The 21,245-nt window shown below is 44.2% G+C and overlaps 1 protein-coding gene across 3 annotated transcripts in view; it reads left to right on the forward strand.

Moving 5' to 3' along the window:
* The first annotated feature begins 17,823 nt into the window (after positions 1 to 17,823).
* The window catches only part of LOC105480634 (calcium voltage-gated channel auxiliary subunit alpha2delta 3), a 932,903-nt gene continuing 929,481 nt past the window's right edge, over positions 17,824 to 21,245 (forward strand). For 2 of the 3 annotated variants that reach the window (XR_011620085.1, XM_071091909.1), the window contains exons 1-2: positions 17,963 to 18,117; positions 18,790 to 18,871. Coding sequence is in view for 2 of the 3 variants with exons in the window: in XM_071091909.1 (XP_070948010.1) it covers positions 17,996 to 18,117; positions 18,790 to 18,871 (204 nt within the window). In the remaining variant the exon portion in view is untranslated. Of the gene's footprint in view, positions 18,118 to 18,789; positions 18,872 to 21,245 lie in introns of all 3 variants that reach the window. The other variant, XM_071091908.1, reaches the window with a different exon arrangement.

The following is a 21,245-nucleotide window of genomic DNA, read 5'->3' on the forward strand; positions in this document are numbered from 1 at the left end:
TACATGAACCTAGAGGTTTTTATTTGTCTTATTAAAATTTAATTAATTTTATAGATACAGGGTTTTTATATTTTCTTTCTCTTCTTGTTTCTATTTTGTATGAAGTTGTGTTTTTCTTTTCTTTTTTTTTTTTAAGATGGAGTCTCACTTTGTTGCCTAGGCTGGAGTGCAGTGGCGCAATCTCGGCTCACTGCAACCTCTGCCTCCCAGGTTCAAGCAATTTTTCTGCCTTAGCCTCTTGAGTAGCTGGGATTACAGGCGCAGACCACCACGGCTGGCTAATTTTTGTATTTTTAATAGAGATGGGGTTTCACCATGTTAGTCAGGCTGGTCTCGAACTCCTGACCTCGTGATCTGCCTGCCTCAGCCTCCCAAAGTGCTGGGATTACAGGCATAAACCACTGTGCCTGGCCGAAGTTGTGTTTTTCAAGGAATTTGTTCATTTAATTTACATTGTTGGCCGGGCGCGGTGGCTCACGCCTGTAATCCCAGCACTTTGGGAGGCTGAGATGGGCAGATCACAAGGTCAGGAGATTGAGACCATCCTGGCTAAGACGGTGAAACCCTGTCTCTACTAAAAATACAAAAAATTAGCCGGACCTGGTGGTGTGCGCCTGTAGTCCCAGCTGCTGGGGAGGCTGAGGCAGGAGAATGGCGTGAACCTGGGAGGCGGAGCTTGCAGTGAGCGCCACTGCAGTCCAGCCTGGGCGACAGAGCGAGACTCTGTCTCAATAAATAAATAAATAAATGAAAATTTACATTGTTGAATTTCGATTTGGTGGCATAAAGTTTTTCATAATATCCACTTACCATTCTTTTTTTTTTTTTTTTTTGAGACAGTCTGGCACTGTCGCCTGGGATGGTGTGCAGTGGCACGATCTCAGTTCACTGCAACCTCTGCCTCCCAGGTTCAAGTGATTCTCCTGCCTCAATCTCCCAAGTAGCTAGAATTACAGGCACCCACCACCACGCTGGGCTAATTTTTTTTTTTTTTTTTAGTAGAGACGGGGTTTCACTATGTTGGCCAGGCTGATCTCGAACTCCTGACCTAGTGATCTGCCTGCCTTGACCTCCCAAAGTGCTGGGATTACAGGTGTGAGCTAATGCATCCGGCCCACTTATCGTTCTTTTAATGTCTATAGGCTTCATAGGGATTTCTCTCAGCTCTCTCAGACCTTCAACCCTAACCTTAGACTTAGGAGAGTAGTTACATTTTCATGATGAATGCCTGGAGTCCTTTAAAGTAGGGGTCTCCAACCCCTAGGCCATGGACTGGTCCTGGTCCATGGCCTGTTAGGAACCAGGCCATACAGCAGGAGGTGAGTGGCAGGCGGGAGAGCATTACGGACTCAGCTCCACCTCCTGTCAGATCGGTGGTGGCATTAGATTCTCATAGGAGTGTGAGGCCTATTGTGAACCGCACATGCGAGGGATCTAGGTTGTGTGCTCCTTATGAGAATCCAGTTAATGCCTGATGATCTGAGGTGGAAAAGATTCATCCCCAAACCACTCCACCACCCACAGGTCTGTGAAAAATTGTCTTTCATGAAACCGGTCCCTGGTGCCAAAAAGATTGGGGGCCACTGCTTTAAAGGTGTTTCTCAGAGTTATCTGCCCTGACACCAGCCTTTGGCGGACTGCTGCCTTGTAGTTGGGGAAAGTCTCTGCCTTGCAAATAGAGGAAGACCCTGTTTGCAATGGAGGGATGTTTGTCAACAACTTTGCCTTATCCCCAGCCTTTAGTACACCACCGCCATGTGCTCAGTGCAGACTGTGGGAGAGACTCAGCAGGTGAGCGGAGACTTGCTTTATTGCTCTATGAATGGGTGTGCTCAGAATTCTAATCTATCATGCCAGTTCTCATGCAGCCATCAAAAGTTCAGATAGTTTCCTTTTATCTCCATCTAAGATGAATGGATTTCTTTTGTACCTGCTTCTCCACCAAAGGTTTTGTAAGTTTCCAACTTGTTCTCTCTCTCTCTCTCTCTTTTATGAAACAGAGTCTTCTCTGTTGCCCAGGCTGGAGTGCAGTGGTATGATCACAGTTCACTGCAGCCTTCACCTCCCAGGCTCAAGCCATCTTCCCATCTCAGCCTTCCAAGTAGCCAGAACCACAAGCATGTGCCACCACACATGGCTAATTTTTATTTTTATTTTTTGTAGAGACATGATCTCCCTATGTGGCCCAGGTTGGCCTTGAACTCCTGGGCTCGAGTGATCCTCCTGTCTCAGCCTCCCAAAAGTGCTGGGGTTACTGACGTGAGCCATCACACCTGCCTGTTCCCATTTTTTATTGTGACAGTGATGGTCTTTTGCAATGATAACTGGAAGTCTGTTATTTGTCATTTGACTTTGCTTAAAATATTTTTCAGTAACCATACTTTATGTGATTTAAACTTCTCTATGTAATTTAACTTTTTTTATGACTTCTAGATTTGAGGTCACAGTTAGATAGGTGTTTCTCATTCCAAGTTTTAAAAGGAATTCTCTCATGTTTTCTTCTAGTATATTTTTGGTATTTGTATTAGGGAAAGGGAATTGTTTCTTTATATTCAAATCTTATATCCAAATGAATTTTCCCTGATGTGGGTGTGGTATAAACCAAAATTTAACTTTTCCAGATAGATATCTAATCGTCTCAACACCAAGTACAGTTCTTTTCCATTTTCACTGAGATTCTCCTTTAATCATATATTAAAGGCCTGTATGGTATTTATTGGGTTTATTTCAGGATTTTCTGTGCTGTTTTTGGTTATCGGTTTGTTTTTTGCTCTAATAATCTGTTCATTTTCCAGTATCACAAGGTTTAATTATTGACGCTTTATATTTTAATATTTGTTAGGTGTGCTGTCAAGTCAAATCCATGGCTGTAGTCACCCTAAAAGCAGCAGCAAGGGAATTCCTACGAGGGACTGCCTGAGATGGGGCCAGTTGGGATTTCAAAGAAAGAAGCACTGAATACTAGGATGATCAGTCCAGAGCATTCATTAGGGGAACTTGCGTATAGAGGAGTCTGCTGCAGATCCTCGAGTCAGACAGTGAGACAAGGGATGTTCTACCTAGGTGTGTATGCCTTGAGGGGGTCGGGTTATGGGGTTTTATATGAGAGTTTAAGGAATCTGGTTCAGGATGGGGGCTAGTATCTACATGTTTCGAAAAGGGTTATGTTTTCAGTGTTTTTGAGCAACAACCTGAGCAGCTTTATCAGTGCCCGAGAATGTTCCAGGCCCCTGGATGGGTTCAAGCCTGCAGGGAACATGCAGTCGGCCAGGTCACAGAGTGGTCAAGGCACTCTGCTTCCAGATCAGGACACAGAAGGAAAGTGTATGTGTGCCGCAGGGAGCTGTGTGGGGTTCACTGGGGAACCTATAGTAGGCAGTAGGCCTAGTCTTCCATTGTTACATTTCTTTTTCAGGATTTTCCCAAGTATGTTAGTTGTTTTTTCCATGTGAACTTTAGAGTCGTGTGTTCTAAAGCAAAGTTATTGATCATTTTTATTAAATCATTTTAAATGTAATTTAGAGATCACTGATATTATGTATATATTATCTAAGATAATGATATATTTCCTTTCATTCAGGGCATCTTTTCTGTCCTCTAATGGTATTTAAAATTTTTCGTACACATTTCTTTTAAGTTTGCCTCTAGGCATTTTGTCTTTCTTGTTACTACTACAGTATATGAGGTATTTTTTTCCCATTATATCTTCTAACTAGTTGTGGTATATATATGTATACATGAAAGCTATTAACTTCCACATATTCAGTTAGCACCACAATATCTGTTTAAATTCTCACACTGGTTTTTCAGTTGATTCTTTTTGATTTTCTAGGTACACAATTAGACAATCTTCAAATAATGATAGTTTTATCTCCTCTTTCCAATTTTATGACTTTAGTTTTATTTTTTCCTGCTATCAAATTACATAGACTAGTACATTAAGTAGGTACATCAAGTAAGCACGTTATTTTATGTGAAATGATGAAGAGCTAGTTGGCATCCTTATATTGCACTAGTTTTGATCAGAATGCTTCTGGAGTTTCCTCATTAAGCATTTCAAGCTGAGATACATTTATGCTATTACATTAAGGAAGTATTTTTTTGAATCCTATATTATCATGTATTTTTTTGATTCAAGAATAGTTGCTGTCTGGTTAAAGGGAATATGACATACCTTAAGGGACTGATGAGAATCCAAGCTCTCCTTGCTGGGCCACAAATCATAATTGAGAGTTATGCCTTGGGAAGGTAATATAGATTACTTTCCTTATAACTATGATTTTACATTTGTTGAAGCTTATTTAATCTTTAACTGCCCATCCACTTAGCCTCATAAGACCTTTCTTTTTTATAATAATTATTGTTTTAAAATTTAGACATTGTACTGTTTATTTTTATAACATAATAAGTTGCATTGTTTAATTTACAATGTGTTATATTCTGTTAAGATATAATGAGAAAATAGTGGTGGTTAATAAAGAAGATGTGATAGATGTTGTCATTCAGTGTGCCATTTAAGATTAATGTGCATCATCATATGAATTATAGATATGCAATTCCAATGTATAATTTCAGTTGTGTTGTATATTCTGGGTTGTAATCATCACATAACTCAGTGTATCTATATATATTTATAAGTTTATATGCAAAAATATAAACTTGCAAAAGCAAAAACCAAACAATAAAAAAATTTTTAAAAGAATAGTTGCTGAATTTTGACAACTGTCTCTTCAGCATTTATGGAGATAATCTTATTAGTTTTCTTTGTTAATTATTAATATTATTTCAGGATGAATTATATTAAAAGATTTCCTACTATTGAACCATTCTTGAATTTTTGAATCAATCTTACTTCATCATGATAAATTATTCTTTCAATGTGTTGCTAGATTCTATTTGCTAATATATAATTTGGGGATTTGTAGCACCGTAAGTGAGATGGGTCTATAGTTTTTGTTTTGTCTGTAGGCATATGTGTGCTTCCTTTATAATTTTTTATAATGTTTCTAATCATTAGTTTCTGCCTTTAACTTCACCTAGTCCTTCATTAAGCTTTCCTATAGTGCCCTTTTTCTAAATTTTGGGGTCAAATGTCTATTCATTGGTTGTCTTTTATCATTTTTATTGCTATAAACATTTAAAGATATGAATTTTCCTCTGAGTACTGCCTTAGCTGCATAACCTTTTATTTAGTCCTTAAAATATTTTTATTCCCTAGGAAACCTGCAATTTCTGTTTTGCATTATGATCAGAAAATATTGTCTATAGTGTTCATTTTTGGAGCTTTATTGAAATTTCTTTATAGTCAATTTCTGTGTTACACAAGCATTTGAAAAGAATAAATGTTCTCCATTTTTAGGGCAGAGTATTAAAAATATATCAATCAGATCTATCTCATTAATTGCGTTATTTAGAATTTCCATATTATATTTTTTGGTCCACTGGGTCTAACATGGTGAGTTCGTCTTTCTCAGTAATAGCATTTCTATTTCTCTAGTTTTTATGTCTGTTGTTCTACAGTATTTGATAAATAAATATTTATAAATATTATATCTTCATTGTAAACTCCATCATTTTAGTTTATTATTTTCCTAACCTAAGCTTATCTAGGTTTCAGCCACCATTTTAGTATCATAAAATGTTTTTCTTTGTCTTTTTAAATGCTTTTTGGCAGTAACTTTACCTTGTTTCTTATTTAAAATTACAATTCCTGCTTTATTTTGTTTGCATATTTTTGGCTTTTCTTTGCCCTTTCTTTTTCCTCTGTGAATGATCTTGTTGAAAGTATGCTCTTTGTAACAGAACATAGAATAAGGCTTTACTTTTTGGTATTCAATTTGAAATTCTTTGTAAAAAGGAGAATTAAGTGAGACTCTGTTTCTACAAAATAAAAAATAAAATAATTAGTCAGGCATGGTGGTGTGCACCTATGCTACTCAGCTGGGTGCACCCACCTGAGTGCACCCAGCTACTCAGGAGGGTGAGGTGAGAAGATCGCTTGAGCCCTGGGAAGTCAAGGCTGCAGTGAGCTGTGATCTCGCCACTGCACTCCAGCCTGGGTGACACAGCAAGACTGTCACAAAACAAAACAAAAAGAATTAAACCCATCAAAAAAATTTTAATCTTTTTGGTCTATGTGGTATTTTGTTGGAATAAATCTTTCAGTATATGGGCTATTTTTGTTTTGTTTTGTTTTTTGCTTTTTTTCCTCTCTGTAATTCTTTCGATGTTTAGGAAGGTATGGATTTTTGTTCTGATAGTTTTAATTTCTATGATACTCTTAATTCTTTATTTCTTTGAGCAGTATCTATTTAACAATATGTAATGAGCTATGATAAGATTAAAATTCTCTCTCTCTCCCTCCGTTTTTCCATCCCATACCTAACTTTAGACAACAATGCCATCTTTTTTAGTGTTTAACATTGTGCCGTGAAATAATAAACTTTATAGAATTTAAATGATATCTTTTTTTTTTTTTTTTTTTTTTTGAGACGGAGACTCGCTCTGTCGCCCGGGCTGGAGTGCAGTGGCCGGATCTCAGCTCACTGCAAGCTCTGCCTCCCAGGTTTATGCTGCCTCAGCCTCCGGAGTAGCTGGGACTACAGGCGCCCGCCTAATTTTTTGTATTTTTTTAGTAGAGATGGGGTTTCACCGTATTAGCCAGGATGGTCTCGATCTCCTGACCTCGTGATCCGCCCATTTCGGCCTCCCAAAGTGCTGAGATTATAGGCTTGAGCCACTGCGCCCAGCCTAAATGATATCTTTTGACACTTAGCTACTTCAGATGTGACAATCAACAACTTATCTTGCTCCTACCTTCTTTTCCTCTTTTACGTTTCCATATTTTAGATACCTTACCTCTCTGCATTGTCTAAGTAATAGTTACATTCTATTGTGTTCCCATAATCCACATTTGTTTGGTCTTAATTTTATACGGAAATACATTCATCACTCACCTACAGTTCTTTTGCTGTTGTTCTCCAGGCATCTCTTGTTGAGCTAAAATTTGTGTTTTTATAGCCTTTGCAAGAAGATCTTATGTATAGAGCATTATCTGAGATTTTCCTTGTTTACCACTATTTGTTTGAAGCCTTTACAGTAGAAAGTTAGTTTGATTGGATATAAAATACTTACGTCACACTTTTTTTTTTCCCTTAAGAATGCTGTAGGAATTACTCCATTATCTTTTGGCCTTCAATATTGTTATGCAGACTTCTGAAAGCCAGCCTGATCTTCCACTTATAAGCAACTTGGTACTTTTGCTAAGCTATCCAAAGGATTTTTTCTTTATCTTTAAAATCCAATTTCTTTCTCAAGGCTAACCATTCAGGATAAGCTTTCCCTAATATACAGCATGTCATTTCTCTATGTAGAGTCATGTTTTCTTATATTTCCATGAAATTTTCTTGAGTTATATCTTCAAATATTTTCTATATTCTTATCATCTTGGTTTCCTTCTTTGAAGACAATCATGCATATATCAAATGGCTTTGGCCTGTCCTCAATGTCTCATTTTCTAGCTATTATTTTAACTGTTCCGTTATTTCCATTTTATTTTGTTTGCTTTTATAGTTTCTATTCCCTTAGTTTTTTTTTTTTTTTTCTGGTAGTTATTCTCCATTTCATCCTTTCCAATTTTATCTTTCTTTCTTTGCTGATTTCATCAGTTTTGTGTAATTCTTCCCAGATTCCACCAGCTTCTGTGTCATCCCCTCCTGTGCTGTCATCTTTGAGTTCCTGCATTTCTGTGTTGTGATCTTTCATCAGTGAGGAGGATTGCTTCTTATGCTCTTAAAGTTGGTGAAATCAATGGTTACAATTTTTGTCTGCTCCATAGTAACATTTTTTTTCTGATGAGTGTTCTTTGTTCTTTGGTAAGTGTTGCTATTCTTTTTATTTTATTTATTTTTTATTTTATTATACTTTAAGTTCTAGGGTACATGTGCATAACATGCAGGTTTGTTACATATGTATACTTGTGCCATGTTGGTGTGCTGCACCCATCAACTCGTCAGCACTCATCAACTCGTCAGCAGCTATTCTTTTCACATTAAAAATATTTACTGTACTGATGCTGGGCCAGTTGTTTCTCTTCTTCCTCCTCTTCCTTTTTCTCCTCTTTTTTTCCTCATCTTCCTCCTCTTTCTTCTTTTCCTCCTTCCTCTTCCTCCCCTTCCCTGTTCTCGCTCATTATTGAACTTCTTGATTTCCTAGGTTACTAACTTTGCAGGAGCTTTAAGTATGTGCATATGGATAGGACACAGTACAGGGGAACAAGCTGAGCTAGCCTTCCTTCATAACCCACAGACTTCCTCCTTTTCTGCTGTCATGACAGTCTCTTCAATGATTCTCCCACCTCAGCCCCCTGAGTAGCTGGGACTACAGGCGTACACAACCCCGGCTAATTTTTGTATTTTTTTGGAGACAGGGTTTCACCGTGTTGCCCAGGCTGTTCTCCAACTCCTGGGCTCAAGCAATCCTCCCACCTTGGCCTCCTAAATTGCTGGAACTACAAACATGAGCCACCACACCTGGCCAAAATTCAGCATTTAAAAAATAGTTGTTATCAGTGAAAACAACTCAATGAAGGGAAGGCTGCAAATGCATGCATTGTAAGGAGGTCAGGAGCCACTGCCTGGGCCATACCACCTGGTTTGGGCCTGCTAATGTGGTCATGTTTCTCAGTTTAAGAGACATGTATCACTTCCTGCTGATGGGACATCCACTCCAGCCCTAAAGGGCGATCTCTTCCCCTGCCTTGCTCTTTAGCTTCCATAGGTCTTCCTTTCCTACCAGGTTATGATTTTAGAAACAGGTGATCACATGCAAACCATCCTTTTGAAACATCTGCATTGTTTGAATGTTTCACATATTAATACCTCCTGACATACCATCTTCCACCCTACATGCTTTTTGTAAAGATTCCTCTGACAGCTTCAAAAACAGCGTTTGATGTGGCGTTGTTATAGTGTCTTCCTTTTCCCTCCTTCTCCTCTTCCTTCAACCGGCATCCTCCCACAGGGATGTAACTGAGGATTCTCTTCAAAGAAACAGTTTCCCAGGTTCTCTTTTTCTTGGCAAATCAAGTGCTTTTGTAAAGGGTCTGTGTCTAGGGTAAGCCATAGCCTAGGAAGAATGGGAAGAGGCAGGACCTGAGCAGAAAAGAATTCCAATCTGCTAACCTCCCGCTCTTCACCCCTTCATGCAGTTGATGCTTATTGAGCTTCCACAACATTTAAGGCTTTGCTAACCCATTATGGTCATGTGATGAAGAAGGTGGACACATCCCATCCAGTGGGGGAGACAGTGTAAACAAATAACAAATAAATCAGTAGTGATAACCGTAAGGAAGAAAAACGAAGTAAGGTAACAGTTCAGAGGAGTGTGTGTGTGTGTGCTTCTTTTTCACCTGGGGTGTTCAGGAAAGTTTTCCCCACACAGGGGACTTCTGAGCAGGAATCTGAACTCACTGAGAAACAATGTGGAGGAAGAGCAATCCGGGCAGAGGGCACAACACAAGCAAAGACCCGAGGTGGGAACAAGCTTGGCTTGTTCTGGAAACTCCAAGGAGAAGGAGGCTGGAGCACAGCAGGCAAGTGAGAGAGGGAGGGACAGGGAAGCTGCAGGGGTTAGCCAAGGATCTTGGGTGCTCTGGTAAGGAGTCTGCATTTGAATTTGAAACAGAAGCCATTGGAGGATTTTGAGCAGGGAATTCTCAGGATCTGATTTTTGTTTTTGAAAAGATGGCTCTGGTTACTGCGGGAAGAAAGATGTATTTGAAGGGGAAAAAGGAGGAGGGATGACCCAGTAGGAGTCAGTCACACAAGTATAGGGATAAAATGATAAAGGTCTGGGCCAGGCCACAGTGGTAGGGGTATGGAGGGAAGGGTTCCCTGTGGCTTTGGCACGCCCAGGCAGAGTGAGAGCCAGAGCGGTAACTGGGTGCTGAAACGCTTGCTGTGTTTGCAGGATGAAGGCAATAAATAATACCTTTTGAATACTTAGCTGCATTATCCCATTTCATCCTCCTTAGGTTCGTGTGGTGTCAGTTCCTTGTTATCTATCCTTTGCAGTTGAGAAAAGGGTGTTCAGAGAGGTTAGGTAACTTCACCAACATCACACAGGTAGGATGAAGGTAAGCCACAATTTGAACTTAGGTTTGTGTGACCCCAAGTCCATACTTCTGTAGGCTCTACACCTGTAAGAGAAGGCTTGTGCTTACAAAAAGTCCTCCATGGCTATGGGCATGAGAATCCTCCCAGAAGCTGATTAGAAATGTAGATGTCCCTCTGCCTCATGCCCCGATTTGGACTTCCTGAATCAGGACCTCTCAGGGTTTGAGAAACACTTCTGTAGGGGATCAAGGATTTTAAATGTCCTTCACTTTTCATTCTAATGTCCACTCCCTCCACTCTAGCCCACGCCCCACTAGCTAAACTGTTACAAACACTATGAAAAGCTGTATTATTATTGCTTTGAATAAGTAATATATTCACATAGCTCAAAAAATCAAAATGAGGCCGGGCATGGTGGTTCACGCCTGTAATCCCAGCACTTTGGGAGGCTGAGGTGGGCAGATCACGAGGTCAGGAGTTCGAGGTCAGCCTGACCAACATGGTGAAACCCCCTCTCTACTAAAAATAGAAAAATTAGTCAGGCGTGGTGGCTCGCGCCTATAATCCCAGCTACTCAGGAGGCTGAGGCAGGAGAATCGCTTGAACCCAGGAGGCGGAAGGTTGCAGTGAGCTGAGATCACACCACTGCACTCCAGCCTGGGTGACACAGCAAGACTGCATCTGAAAAAAACAAAACAAAACAAAACAAAAAAAATTACAATGATATACATAGTAAACTGTCACTCTTACTCCTGTCTCTATCTCCTTTGTTCTCTCAATCTCTCAACATGGAATAACTATTAGCAGTTTCTTGTATATCTTCCATTGTTCCTTTAAGCAAATACAAAAATGTCTTCTTATTTTTTCCCCTTCTGACAAAAAAGTAGCATGCCATATACACTGTTATGTACTCTGCTTCTAAAACAATTAACATATCCTAGTGATGTTTTCATCTCTGTGTGTAGAAAGCCTCCTCACTTTTCAAAAACAGCTGCATAATATTGTATTGTGTAGATGTATCAGTTTCTTTAACCAATCATATACTGATAGTCAGCTGGGTTGTTTCCAGTCTTCTGCTCTTGAGGATAGTGCAGTGATGAGTAACTGTATATGCGTGTCATTCAGTAACTGGTATCACCCAGATCTCACCTTGAATTGTAATAATCTCCATGTGTCAAGGGAGGGACCAGATGGAGGTAATCAGATCATGGGGGCAGTTTCCCCCATGCTGTTCTCATGATAATGGGTCTCACAAGATCTGATGGTTTTGTAAGTATCTGGCATTTCCCCTGCTTGCACTCATTCTCTCTCCTACCACCCTGTGAAGAAATGACTTCTGCTGTGATTGTAAGTTCCCTGAGGCCTTCCTAGTCATGTGGAACTGTAAGTCAATTAAACCTCTTTTCTTTATAAATTACCCAGTCTTGGGTATTTCTTCATAGCAGTGTGAAAACAGACTAATACAGTAAATTGGTACCAGGAGTGGGGTGCTACTATAAGGATACCCAAAAATGTGAAAGTAACTTTGGAACAGGCAGAGGTTGGAACAGTTCAGAGGTCTCATAAGAAGACAGGAAAATGCAGGAAAGTTTGGAACTTCCTAGAGACTTGTTGAATGGTTTTGACCAAAATTTTGATAATGATATGGACAATGAAGTCTAGGCTGAGGTGGTCTCAGATGGAGATGAGGAACTTGTTTGGAACTGGAGTAAAGGTCACCCTTGCTATGCTTTTGCAAAGAGACTGGCAGCATTGTGCCCCCAACCTAGATCTCTATCGAACTTTGAACTTGAGAGACATGATTGAGGGTATCTGGCAGAATAAATTTCTAAGTGACAAAGCATTTAAGAGGAAGCAGAGCATAAAGTCTGGAAAATTTGCAGCCTGACAATGTGATAGAAAAAAAAACCCCAATTTTCTGAGGACAAATTCAAGTCAGCTGCAGAAATTTGTATAAGTAACAAAGAGCTGAACGTTGATAGCCAAGACAATGGGGAAATATCTCCAGGGCATGTCACAGACCTTCACAGCAGCCCCTCTCATCACAGTCCCAGAGGCCAAGGAGGGAAAAATTGTTTTGTGGGCCAGGCCCAGAGACCCCCTGCTCTATGCAATCTCAGGACATAATGCCCTGTGTCCCAGCTGCTTCAGCTCCAGCCATGGCTAAAAAGGGCCAACATACAGCTTAGGGCCGTTGCTTCAGAGGGTTCAAGCCCCAACCCTTGCTGCAGAGGGTTCAAGCAGTTTACATGTGGTGTTGGGTCTGTGGGTCCACAGGAGTCAATAATTGAAATTTGGGAACCTCTGCCTAGATTTCAGAGGATGTATGGAAATACCTGGATGTCCAGGCAGAAGTTTGCTGCAGGGGCAGAGCCCTCATACAGAACCTCTGCTAGGGCAGTGTGGTAGAGAAATGTAGGATGGGAGCCCCCACACAGAGTCCCCACTGGGGCACTGCCTAGTGGAGTTGTCAGAAGAGGGCCACTGTCCTCCAGACTCCAGAATGGTAGATCCACTGACAGCTTGCACTGTGCACCTTGAAAAGCTGCAGACACTCAATGGCAGCCCATGAAAGCAGACAGGAGCGGGGTTATACCCTGCAAAACCACCGGGGTTGAGCTGCCCATGGCTGTGGGACCCCCACCTCTTGCATTAGCAAGATCTGGTTGTAAGATATGGAGTCAAAGGAGATCATTTTGGAACTTTAAAGTTTAATGACTACTCTACTGGATTTCAAACTTGCATGGGGCCTGTTACCCCTTTATTTTGGGCAAGTTCTCTCATTTGGAATTCATGTATTTACCCAATGCCTGTACCCCTACTGTATCTAGGAAGTAACTAACTTGCTTTTGATTTTACAGGCTCATAGGCAGAAGGGACTTACTTTGTCTCAGATGAGACTTTGGACTTGAACTTTTGGGTTCATGCTGGAATGAATTAAGACTTTGGGGGAATGTTGGAAAGCCATGACTGCATTTTGAAATGTGAAGACATGTGATTTTGGAGGGGTCAGGGGCAGAATGATATGGTTTGGCTCTTATGTCCCCACTCAAATCTCACTTTGAATTGTAATAATCCCCACCTGTCAAGGACAGGACCAGGTGGAGGTAATTAGATTATGGGGGTGGTTCCCCCATGCTGTTCTCGTAAAAATGAGTGAGTCCCACAAGATCTGATGGTTTTATAAGCATCTGGCAATTCCCCTGCTTGCACACATTCTCTTTCCTGATGCCCTGTGAAGAGGTACCTTTTGCTATGATTGTAAGTTTCCTGAGGTCTCCCCAGCCATGTGGAACTGTGAATCAATTAAACCTCTTTTCTTTACAAATTAACCAGTCTTGGGTATTTCTTCATAGTAGTGTGAGAACAGACTAATACAGTAACTGTAAGATAAATTTCCAGAAGAGGAATTGTTGGGTTAAATGTGAAAGCATTTGCCATTTTCCTCCTTTTGAGTGAACCATTTTGCTTCCTCATCAGCAACATATCAGCCTTTTAGCTGGTATTCCTTTCACAGTAGATATTTACCCAGATAGACCCAACACCCCCTTTACTATCCTGACATGAAATTCTGAGACAATATAACCTAATTAAAGTCAGAGTTTTAAAAAGACAATATGATGCCTTATTTGGTAATAGCAAAGAGAAGTAAAATAAAAGTAATTTATAATAAAATAAGAAGTATTTAACTATGTGAAATGCTTGTACAAGATTTAGCTACAAGATCTAATGACGTTATGAGCTGTTTGTGCTTGTGTGCAGACTAAGTGTGAATGCCACACCCCAAATGCAGACTGATTCAGGTGTGTGTGTTGGTAACTCAGGATCTGTGAGCACAGTTGCTGTTGGAGATTTTCCAAAATGAGAAATGGCAACAACAATAAATCAAACAAACCTCAAGCAACCAAACAACTTCTTGGTAAGGTTCTGAACAAAAGAGAAGACAACCATGCCTCTATTTATAATGTAATTGCATTCCTGGAAAATTTATTAAAGCCATGCAAAAACTCCTGTTATGTACAAAATAGCTTTTAGTGCTAGATTCAGATGGTTATAAATGGGGTTTTTCTCTTACCTGAATGTTCAGTGGGGTACTTGAAAGTCCTTGTATGGGTCTGTTCTGCCCCTATCCACTAAATGCCAGTAGCACCCCAAGTCATTATGACAAACAGAGAAAATCCCAACTAGCCCAGGCATAGTGGCTCACACTTGTAATCCCCGCACTTTGGGAGGCTGAGGCAGGCACATTACTTGAAGTCAGGAGTTCAACAACAGCCTGGCCAACATGGTGAAACCCTATTTCTACTAAAAGTACAAAAATTAGCCAGGCATGGTGGCAGGACCCTGTAATCCCAGCTACTTGGGAGGCTGAGGCATGAGAGTCACTTGAACCTGAGAGGTGGAGGTTGCAGTGAGCTGAGATTGTGCCACTGCACTTCAGCCTGGGCAACAAAGCAAGACTCTATCTCCAAAAAAAAAAAAAAAAAGTCCCAGCTGTTCAAAATGTCCCCAAGGGCAATGCCCTCTTGCGCACCGAGAACCACTGCTCTAGGGGCTTCTCCAGAATCCCTTTCATATGCCAGGATTAAGTGAATGCCTCTAGAACATTCACTTCTGTGTCATCATCTTTCACTTCTGTTCAAACACCTCCAGCAGCTCCTCATTATTGCAGGACAAAGCGCGACATCCTCGGCTAGGTGGGACGGAGTGCATAGGTCTACCAATGAAAGTTTTATTTCTCTGGATTCCATGCTTCAACTAAGAGTTGGGTGTTGAAATGTAAGCTTTTGGGTGAAAATGGCAAGTAGCACCCAATGCCCTGGTACCGCATATGGCTTACTGGAAGGTGCTCCTAGTTCCTTATTCTCATGTAGCTGCAGGAACTCCCTGGTTCAAAGTGAGGAGATTCTCTTTAAGGGGTGTCTGTCTTTGGACAAGTGGCTAAATCCTTCTGGGCCTCACTTTTCCTCTCCGTTAAAATAAGACTGCAAGACTAGATCGCTTACAGATCCCTTTCAGCACTGATTTTTGTGATTCTGGAAAGAATATTACAGTGTGTAAGTGGTAAGACCCCAAATCTTTGGACACTTTGAGTTCTGAGTGTATTAGTATTAGATAAATATTTTTTATTTTTGATATACTAGGAAATGGTTAGCAGGATCCATCTTAAACGTAATGTGCATAATGTTCTCCCTAAGATAGCCTGTGTTACAAATGCTTAAAACACTGTCCTCCTGGGACTGGGACTTCCTGTGCCTGGCCTCTCATGCCTACTCTCTAGTTGCCCTGAAACAACGGCGAAATTCACCTGTGTCAGGTTGGCAATGCACAGTGACTTTATTATGAAATGTCTTCATGACCTTGGTGCCCAAGTGGTCTTCAGTATATAGTCCAGCAGTCAAGCGGTTGCTTAAATATGACTAAGCTGTATGATCTTGCCATGCCTCGATGTTCTTATCAGTTAATAGGCATAACAATAGTATGGGTGTCACAGGTACTTTTTCTTCATACACAGTATTTTTTTCCCCTTGTCAAAGTGTATAACTGTACACTTACCATTATGGTTTTTGTAGTAAAGCCTGTCCTCCTTGTAGTGTATAAACTCGGTGAGGGCAGGTCACCTGATTTGTTCACTACTGGCTTCCCAGCATGTCCTACTGTACCTAGCAATAGAAGCTGATTGACAGTTATTGACTGCATGAATGAGTGAAGGCATGAAGGGCTGTCATCATATAGAAAACACGTAGGCAACGGATGGTCTTACTAAGAGCATGCACTCACTCTTAGTTCATTCACTATGCTTTCATTTAGGAAGAACGATCCCGCTTTCTGACAGGAAAACACTTTTTCTCCTAACCCCCAATTTGAGGGTCCAACTCCTGGGACCCCTTGCCTCGGGGGTCAGGCCGCGCTTGGCTCGGTTTGGAAAGGGCTGGCATGCTTCCTCAGGCGGAGGGTATGCACAGAAGCAGAGAGTTCATTATAACCGGTTAGTCATCCAGAGAGGCTGTAGACACTGCCGTGGGCGGGGCGCACCTGGAGCTCCTGGAGTGGGGCCTGTTCCCTGCGTCGCCCCCCAATGTGGGAGCGAGACCTGCTAGAGCCCAGGGGAGGTCGAGTCTGCCCGCACTCGGGAAAAGCACCAAGAGCCTCTCGGTAACAGTCCTTCTCCCTTGCTGCCAACTCTGAGATCAAGCCCAACATCTGCAGGGGTAACTTTTTCCAGGAAGAACTGGAAAGGAGAGCCGGCCCGGATCCTAGCCGGACACCACCTGGCGGAAGCTGGAGCCCGCTCTTATTCACTTCCCTGCAACCTGAGGGTGCTGAGACCGAGGGCGGGTGACGGGGCAGAAAGCAAAGCCTCGGCTGCAGAAAGGCATGCAAATAAGAACCCAGGCGTCTGATGCGCTGGGAGCTCCGGCGATGTTAGGAGCGCGCTCCTTGCTAGGGTCACCCGAGTTGCGCTTGGCCCGGCAAGGATGACTCAGCCTCACTCAGGTCGGTCTTTACCGCCAGCCCGCGCGAGGGCTCCACAAAGTTCCCAATCACACCCCAGACCACGCACGGGGGAGAGGGGTTTGGCAAGCTAGGTCCCGGGGTGGGGGCAGCGGCGAGAGAGGCGGGGGAAAGCCTGGTTCCCCGGACGCGCAGGGGTTTCCCCGGCTTCCTTTCTCCTCGCCCCTGCCTCTGCGGGCGGCGAGAAGGCGCCTCCTCCGGCGCTCACTGCCTCCTGCCCAGTGCGGTGGGCGCCGGAGTGGGGAGCAGTCAATCCCCCAGGCTCGGAGAAATCTTTTATCCCGAAATTCAGGGTGTTCCCCGGTCAGGATTAACTCGGCGTCGCGATGGCTTTCTCCCAGCCCTGACATCCCGGTCCCGCCAGTCGCCGCAGCCAGGCAGACTCCCAGGGCAGCAGCCGCTAGGGAGCCCCGGGGCCTGGGTCGGGCACGCAGTGGGGCTGCTGCGCTGCGGCCAGGTGCCGGGAGCCCCGCGCTGGTAGCACCGCCTTCTGCACCTTCCTGTTCCGCGCCGCGGCCGGAGTCGCAGCTGCGGGCGGTCACGCAGCGTAGCCCTAGTCAGAGCCCCAAGCTCCCACCCAGTCCCATCCCCGGCCCGCTCCGCCCCAAGTGCGATCCCGCCTTCCGCCGCGAGCCCGTGCTCCTTTCTCAGATTTCTGCTTTTTCCCCAGATCCCTCCCCGCAGGAAAATCCTGCGGTGGGGGCGGAGGGCGCGCCCCCTCTAGGCTCCGCTGCCCCCGACCCCGCCCGGCCCAGGAGCGGACTGGGCGCTCAACGCCCGCTCGTAGCAGCCGCCCGCAAAGTGCGGAGCGCCGCGCCCTGCCCTTGGCCTCCCTCCCGCGCCCCCAACCCCCACCCCGGCTAGGGTCGCCCCGGCCCGGGGCCAGCCCGAGAGTCGCGCCCGCGGTGGCGGACTGCGGAGTTGTAAAGAACTCAGCGGCCGCAGTGGCCCGGGCGGGGCAGGGCGCGCTCCGCCGCGGCCAAGGACACTGGAGTTTGCAAGTCCCCGCCCGCGCGGCGCCTCCCGCCCCGCCGCCCTCCCGCCGCGGCCCGCCGGACTCCCCGGGGCCGCTGAGGCGGGGCCGGGCGGCCGCCGCTGCTAGAGGCGCGTCTCGCTGCCTCCTCCCCCGCCCGCCTCCCTCCCCTCCTCTCCGCCCTCCCTCCTCCTCTCCGCCTTCCCCGCCCCCCCACCCGCTCCTTTTTCTGCTCCCCAAGTGAGCCGGGCGCGCGAGAGGCAGGCGGGGCGGCGCGGAGCGGAGCGGAGCGGAGCAGGCAGCCCCGCGCGCTCGCCCACCGCCCGCTCCGCGCAGCTCCCCGCGGCCGCTCTCGTCGCCGCCGCAGCGGGCGCGTCGGAGGGAGCCCAGCATGGCCGGGCCGGGCTCGCCGCGCCGCGCGTCCCGGGGGGCCTCGGCGCTTCTCGCCGCCGCACTTCTCTACGCCGCGCTGGGGGACGTGGTGCGCTCGGAGCAGCAGATACCGCTCTCCGTGTAAGTGCCGGCTCCTGCGCCGCCCAGGGAGGGGACCCTTCCGCCTGCGACCCACTGTGCCCAAGTTTGGGCGCCTGCAAGTGCGGCTGGGTAGGACCCGCCGCGGGCGTCGGCCTCGCCGCTCGCACCTGCCTTTCGGGACCCGCGTCGGGCGGCGAGGCCGGTGGGATGCTCTGGCCCCTGCCCGCGGGTTGGCGAGTGAGATCTGGAGATGCTCACCTCAAGTGACGGCACCAACTTTGGAGGCTGGTTACCGAATCCAACTTCCATGGGCCGCTGAATTTCCCCCCTTTGCTCTCCTGCCGCCCCACTTCTTTTTTGGGAGGGGGGATGGGTGGATTTCTTCTGACTGCTATTTGCCAGGTGATGCCCAGTTTAGGGGGTCGAGTCCTCGGGCAATGATTCAAATGAAACTCAGTGGTCTTTTTAGAGAGCCTGGGAGACTTTGTGCATTCTTAACTCCGCGACCCCCCCTTGGGCCCCCTCCCGCGCTGCGCTTTGCAGTTTGGTGCTGGCAGTTTCTACCAAGGCGCTTTTTTATCTTTTCTTCTTTTAAGAAATGTTACATCGCCCTGCTCCTTCAGCCATAGCCCCATGTGTGCGTGTGCGTGTGCGTGCGTGTTGACTGTGACACGGGTGTTACATTTCTTCCTGTGCCCCTTCTCCCTGTAGGGTGAAGCTCTGGGCCTCGGCTTTTGGTGGGGAGATAAAATCCATTGCTGCTAAGTACTCCGGTTCCCAGCTTCTGCAAAAGGTAAGGTTTCTGTGGTGGCAGGAAGCGATGATTTTTCCGGCACAGAAAATGGAGGCAGATTTAGTTTTCCAAACAAACGTGAGCCCCGAGCAGCATCAGTTATCAGAGGAGTCTCTGATCCCCGGGTTTCTTGGCATTGTACTGTACAGTGATTTCTTCCTACCAACCGGTTATTTTTAGATGACACTTGATTCTAAACACAAAGAAAAGCAGGATACTCACTCGCACTGTCCTGGCTGGGGCTCGGAAACTGAGTGTTTTTGCATGGCTCTCGTCTCCGTGTCGGTATTGCTGTTTCAGTGCCAGAGCAGATGCTCCTCGGGCCAAAAAATGCTAACTTCATCCAAGGGGCAGACTCAGTGCCTATTTTGTGATGCCTTTCACCTTTCATTGGAGGCGTGGGGTTCAGTGTATCAGAGAAAGACGCTGCACTATTGTTTGTCATCCCTGCAGTTGTACAATCCCATTATTCCCCAATCATCTAGACCCAGGGCTGGGATGCATTACATCATTACAGATAAGGAGAATGAATGTGGTTATCTTTCCACTCAGCTGCACTGCCGGGTAATAACCTATGAGAGTAGTCCACAAACTTAAGAAATGGGTCTGCATCCATGTAATTCTGGAGAGTAATGAGGATGGAGAATTGATTATTAGGTTCTTATCAGAAGCTGCATCAATTTTAATTCAAACAGGCAGCATTTTAAGCATAAGCTTAAAATTACATTGTGAGATATATGGTCCTTCGTTCTCCCCTTCAGAAAATAAAAAAGAGAAGAAAAAAAAAAAAAAAAAAAAAAAGGACCGGGGAGGAGAGATTAGAGGCGTTCAAAGAATTTCAAGTTTGCAGATCAACAGGATTAATCAAAATATTCTCTTGATGATGGAAAATAAAATTGGCCTTTAGGGAATAATTCTCTGAAAATGGGTACAAATAGCTTAAATTGTTAACTTTTAAAGATTTTAAAATATGATTTTTGGGCCAATGTACCATATGTGTTATGCATGCTGCCTGGTAACCAAGTACGTATTTTATTTATGGCATTCCCCTTCAGAGAGTAGCATTTTTGGGGACAGCGTATGAAACAGTTTGCCACATGAAATCCAAATATCGTAATAAAGCGTTGGCCCACCATGGAACGACAAAAGTTTTTCTGGTTTAAAAATCACCAATAGCCTTATTCATTGAAACCTTATTCATTGAAAGATTGTTTGCTCAACTCTGTTGTTTGGGAAGGTGTTCTTGAATTATAGGCAGCTGGTAAACAGTTGAGGCTATGAAATGCCCTTCTGGAAGATGAGAATTTACATACCTGTGGCCCATCTCAGCACTTACAGGAATTGCATAGGAATTGCCTCTTTCCCTAGTACCCTTTTAATCTGGACAAGTCTGTCTTCTGTTTTGGCATTTTGCCCACTTGTCAGATGTTTGATGTGATGAATTCTGGACTGTAGCATTGCCTGTATATTTTTCTTATGCTTTTAAAGAAGATAACATTTTGTATAACTTTAAAGAAATATTTCTCATCTGCATGTTGTAGTTGTAGCAATTCTAAAAGAATCCCTTCAGAGCCTGTTAATAATATTTTTGGTTTGTGCTTTCGTATCTTTTATCTCAAATTTTCTAGGAACACACAAAATATGTTTTTTTCTTTCTCTTTGAAGTTACACACACACACACACTGCACAAAACTCCATCAACCCTATTATTTGGTACTCTATAACAGCAAATTGGAAAAAGCTGAAATGCTTCTCTTACCTTCTCATCAGCATCCTTTCTGATATTGAATTCACTAGCCTTGCTTTGCTTTTGTTATGTTTGCAGCTTGACAATTGTGTAATTATTTCCAGCTGTTTATGGCTTTGTTATCATTTCTTGCTGCTGCCTGGCATTTTGTAATCTGATGCGAGGGAAAGGTGAGGTGTTGCTTGGCATTGCGTTCCGGGGTGGGTGTCTACCCTAGTCCTTGGTTTGGAATCTGCTCTGGGGGTCCTGAAATACTCACGGCTTTGGGTTACTTGGCAGGGACTTTCCATAAGTGATGGGGGAGCATGGTAGACACCTCGGGGAGCATTTTTCAGCTATCTTTGGGCTGTTTTGGTCCACTATCCCCCGCAAATGTTTCTGTATTTTTAAAATTAGCAAAGAACATTGGTTTAGAGAGTTCAGAGTATGAATGGGAATAGATCTGAGTGCTCAGAGTGTAGGAGACATAACATCGTTTGGAAAAACAAGGGGATAATTGCTTCTCTTTTGCTAATTCTCAAGTTTCTGGCCATTTGCATGAGGAATTACTCTTCAAAGTCAGAACTCGGTGCACGCTGCCATCATATCACTGTGTCCTTAACAATTAAGATGCTTTCAAAATGAGTT

Source organism: Macaca nemestrina, chromosome 2 (assembly GCF_043159975.1).
Source record: "Macaca nemestrina isolate mMacNem1 chromosome 2, mMacNem.hap1, whole genome shotgun sequence".
Lineage (NCBI taxonomy): Eukaryota > Metazoa > Chordata > Mammalia > Primates > Cercopithecidae > Macaca > Macaca nemestrina.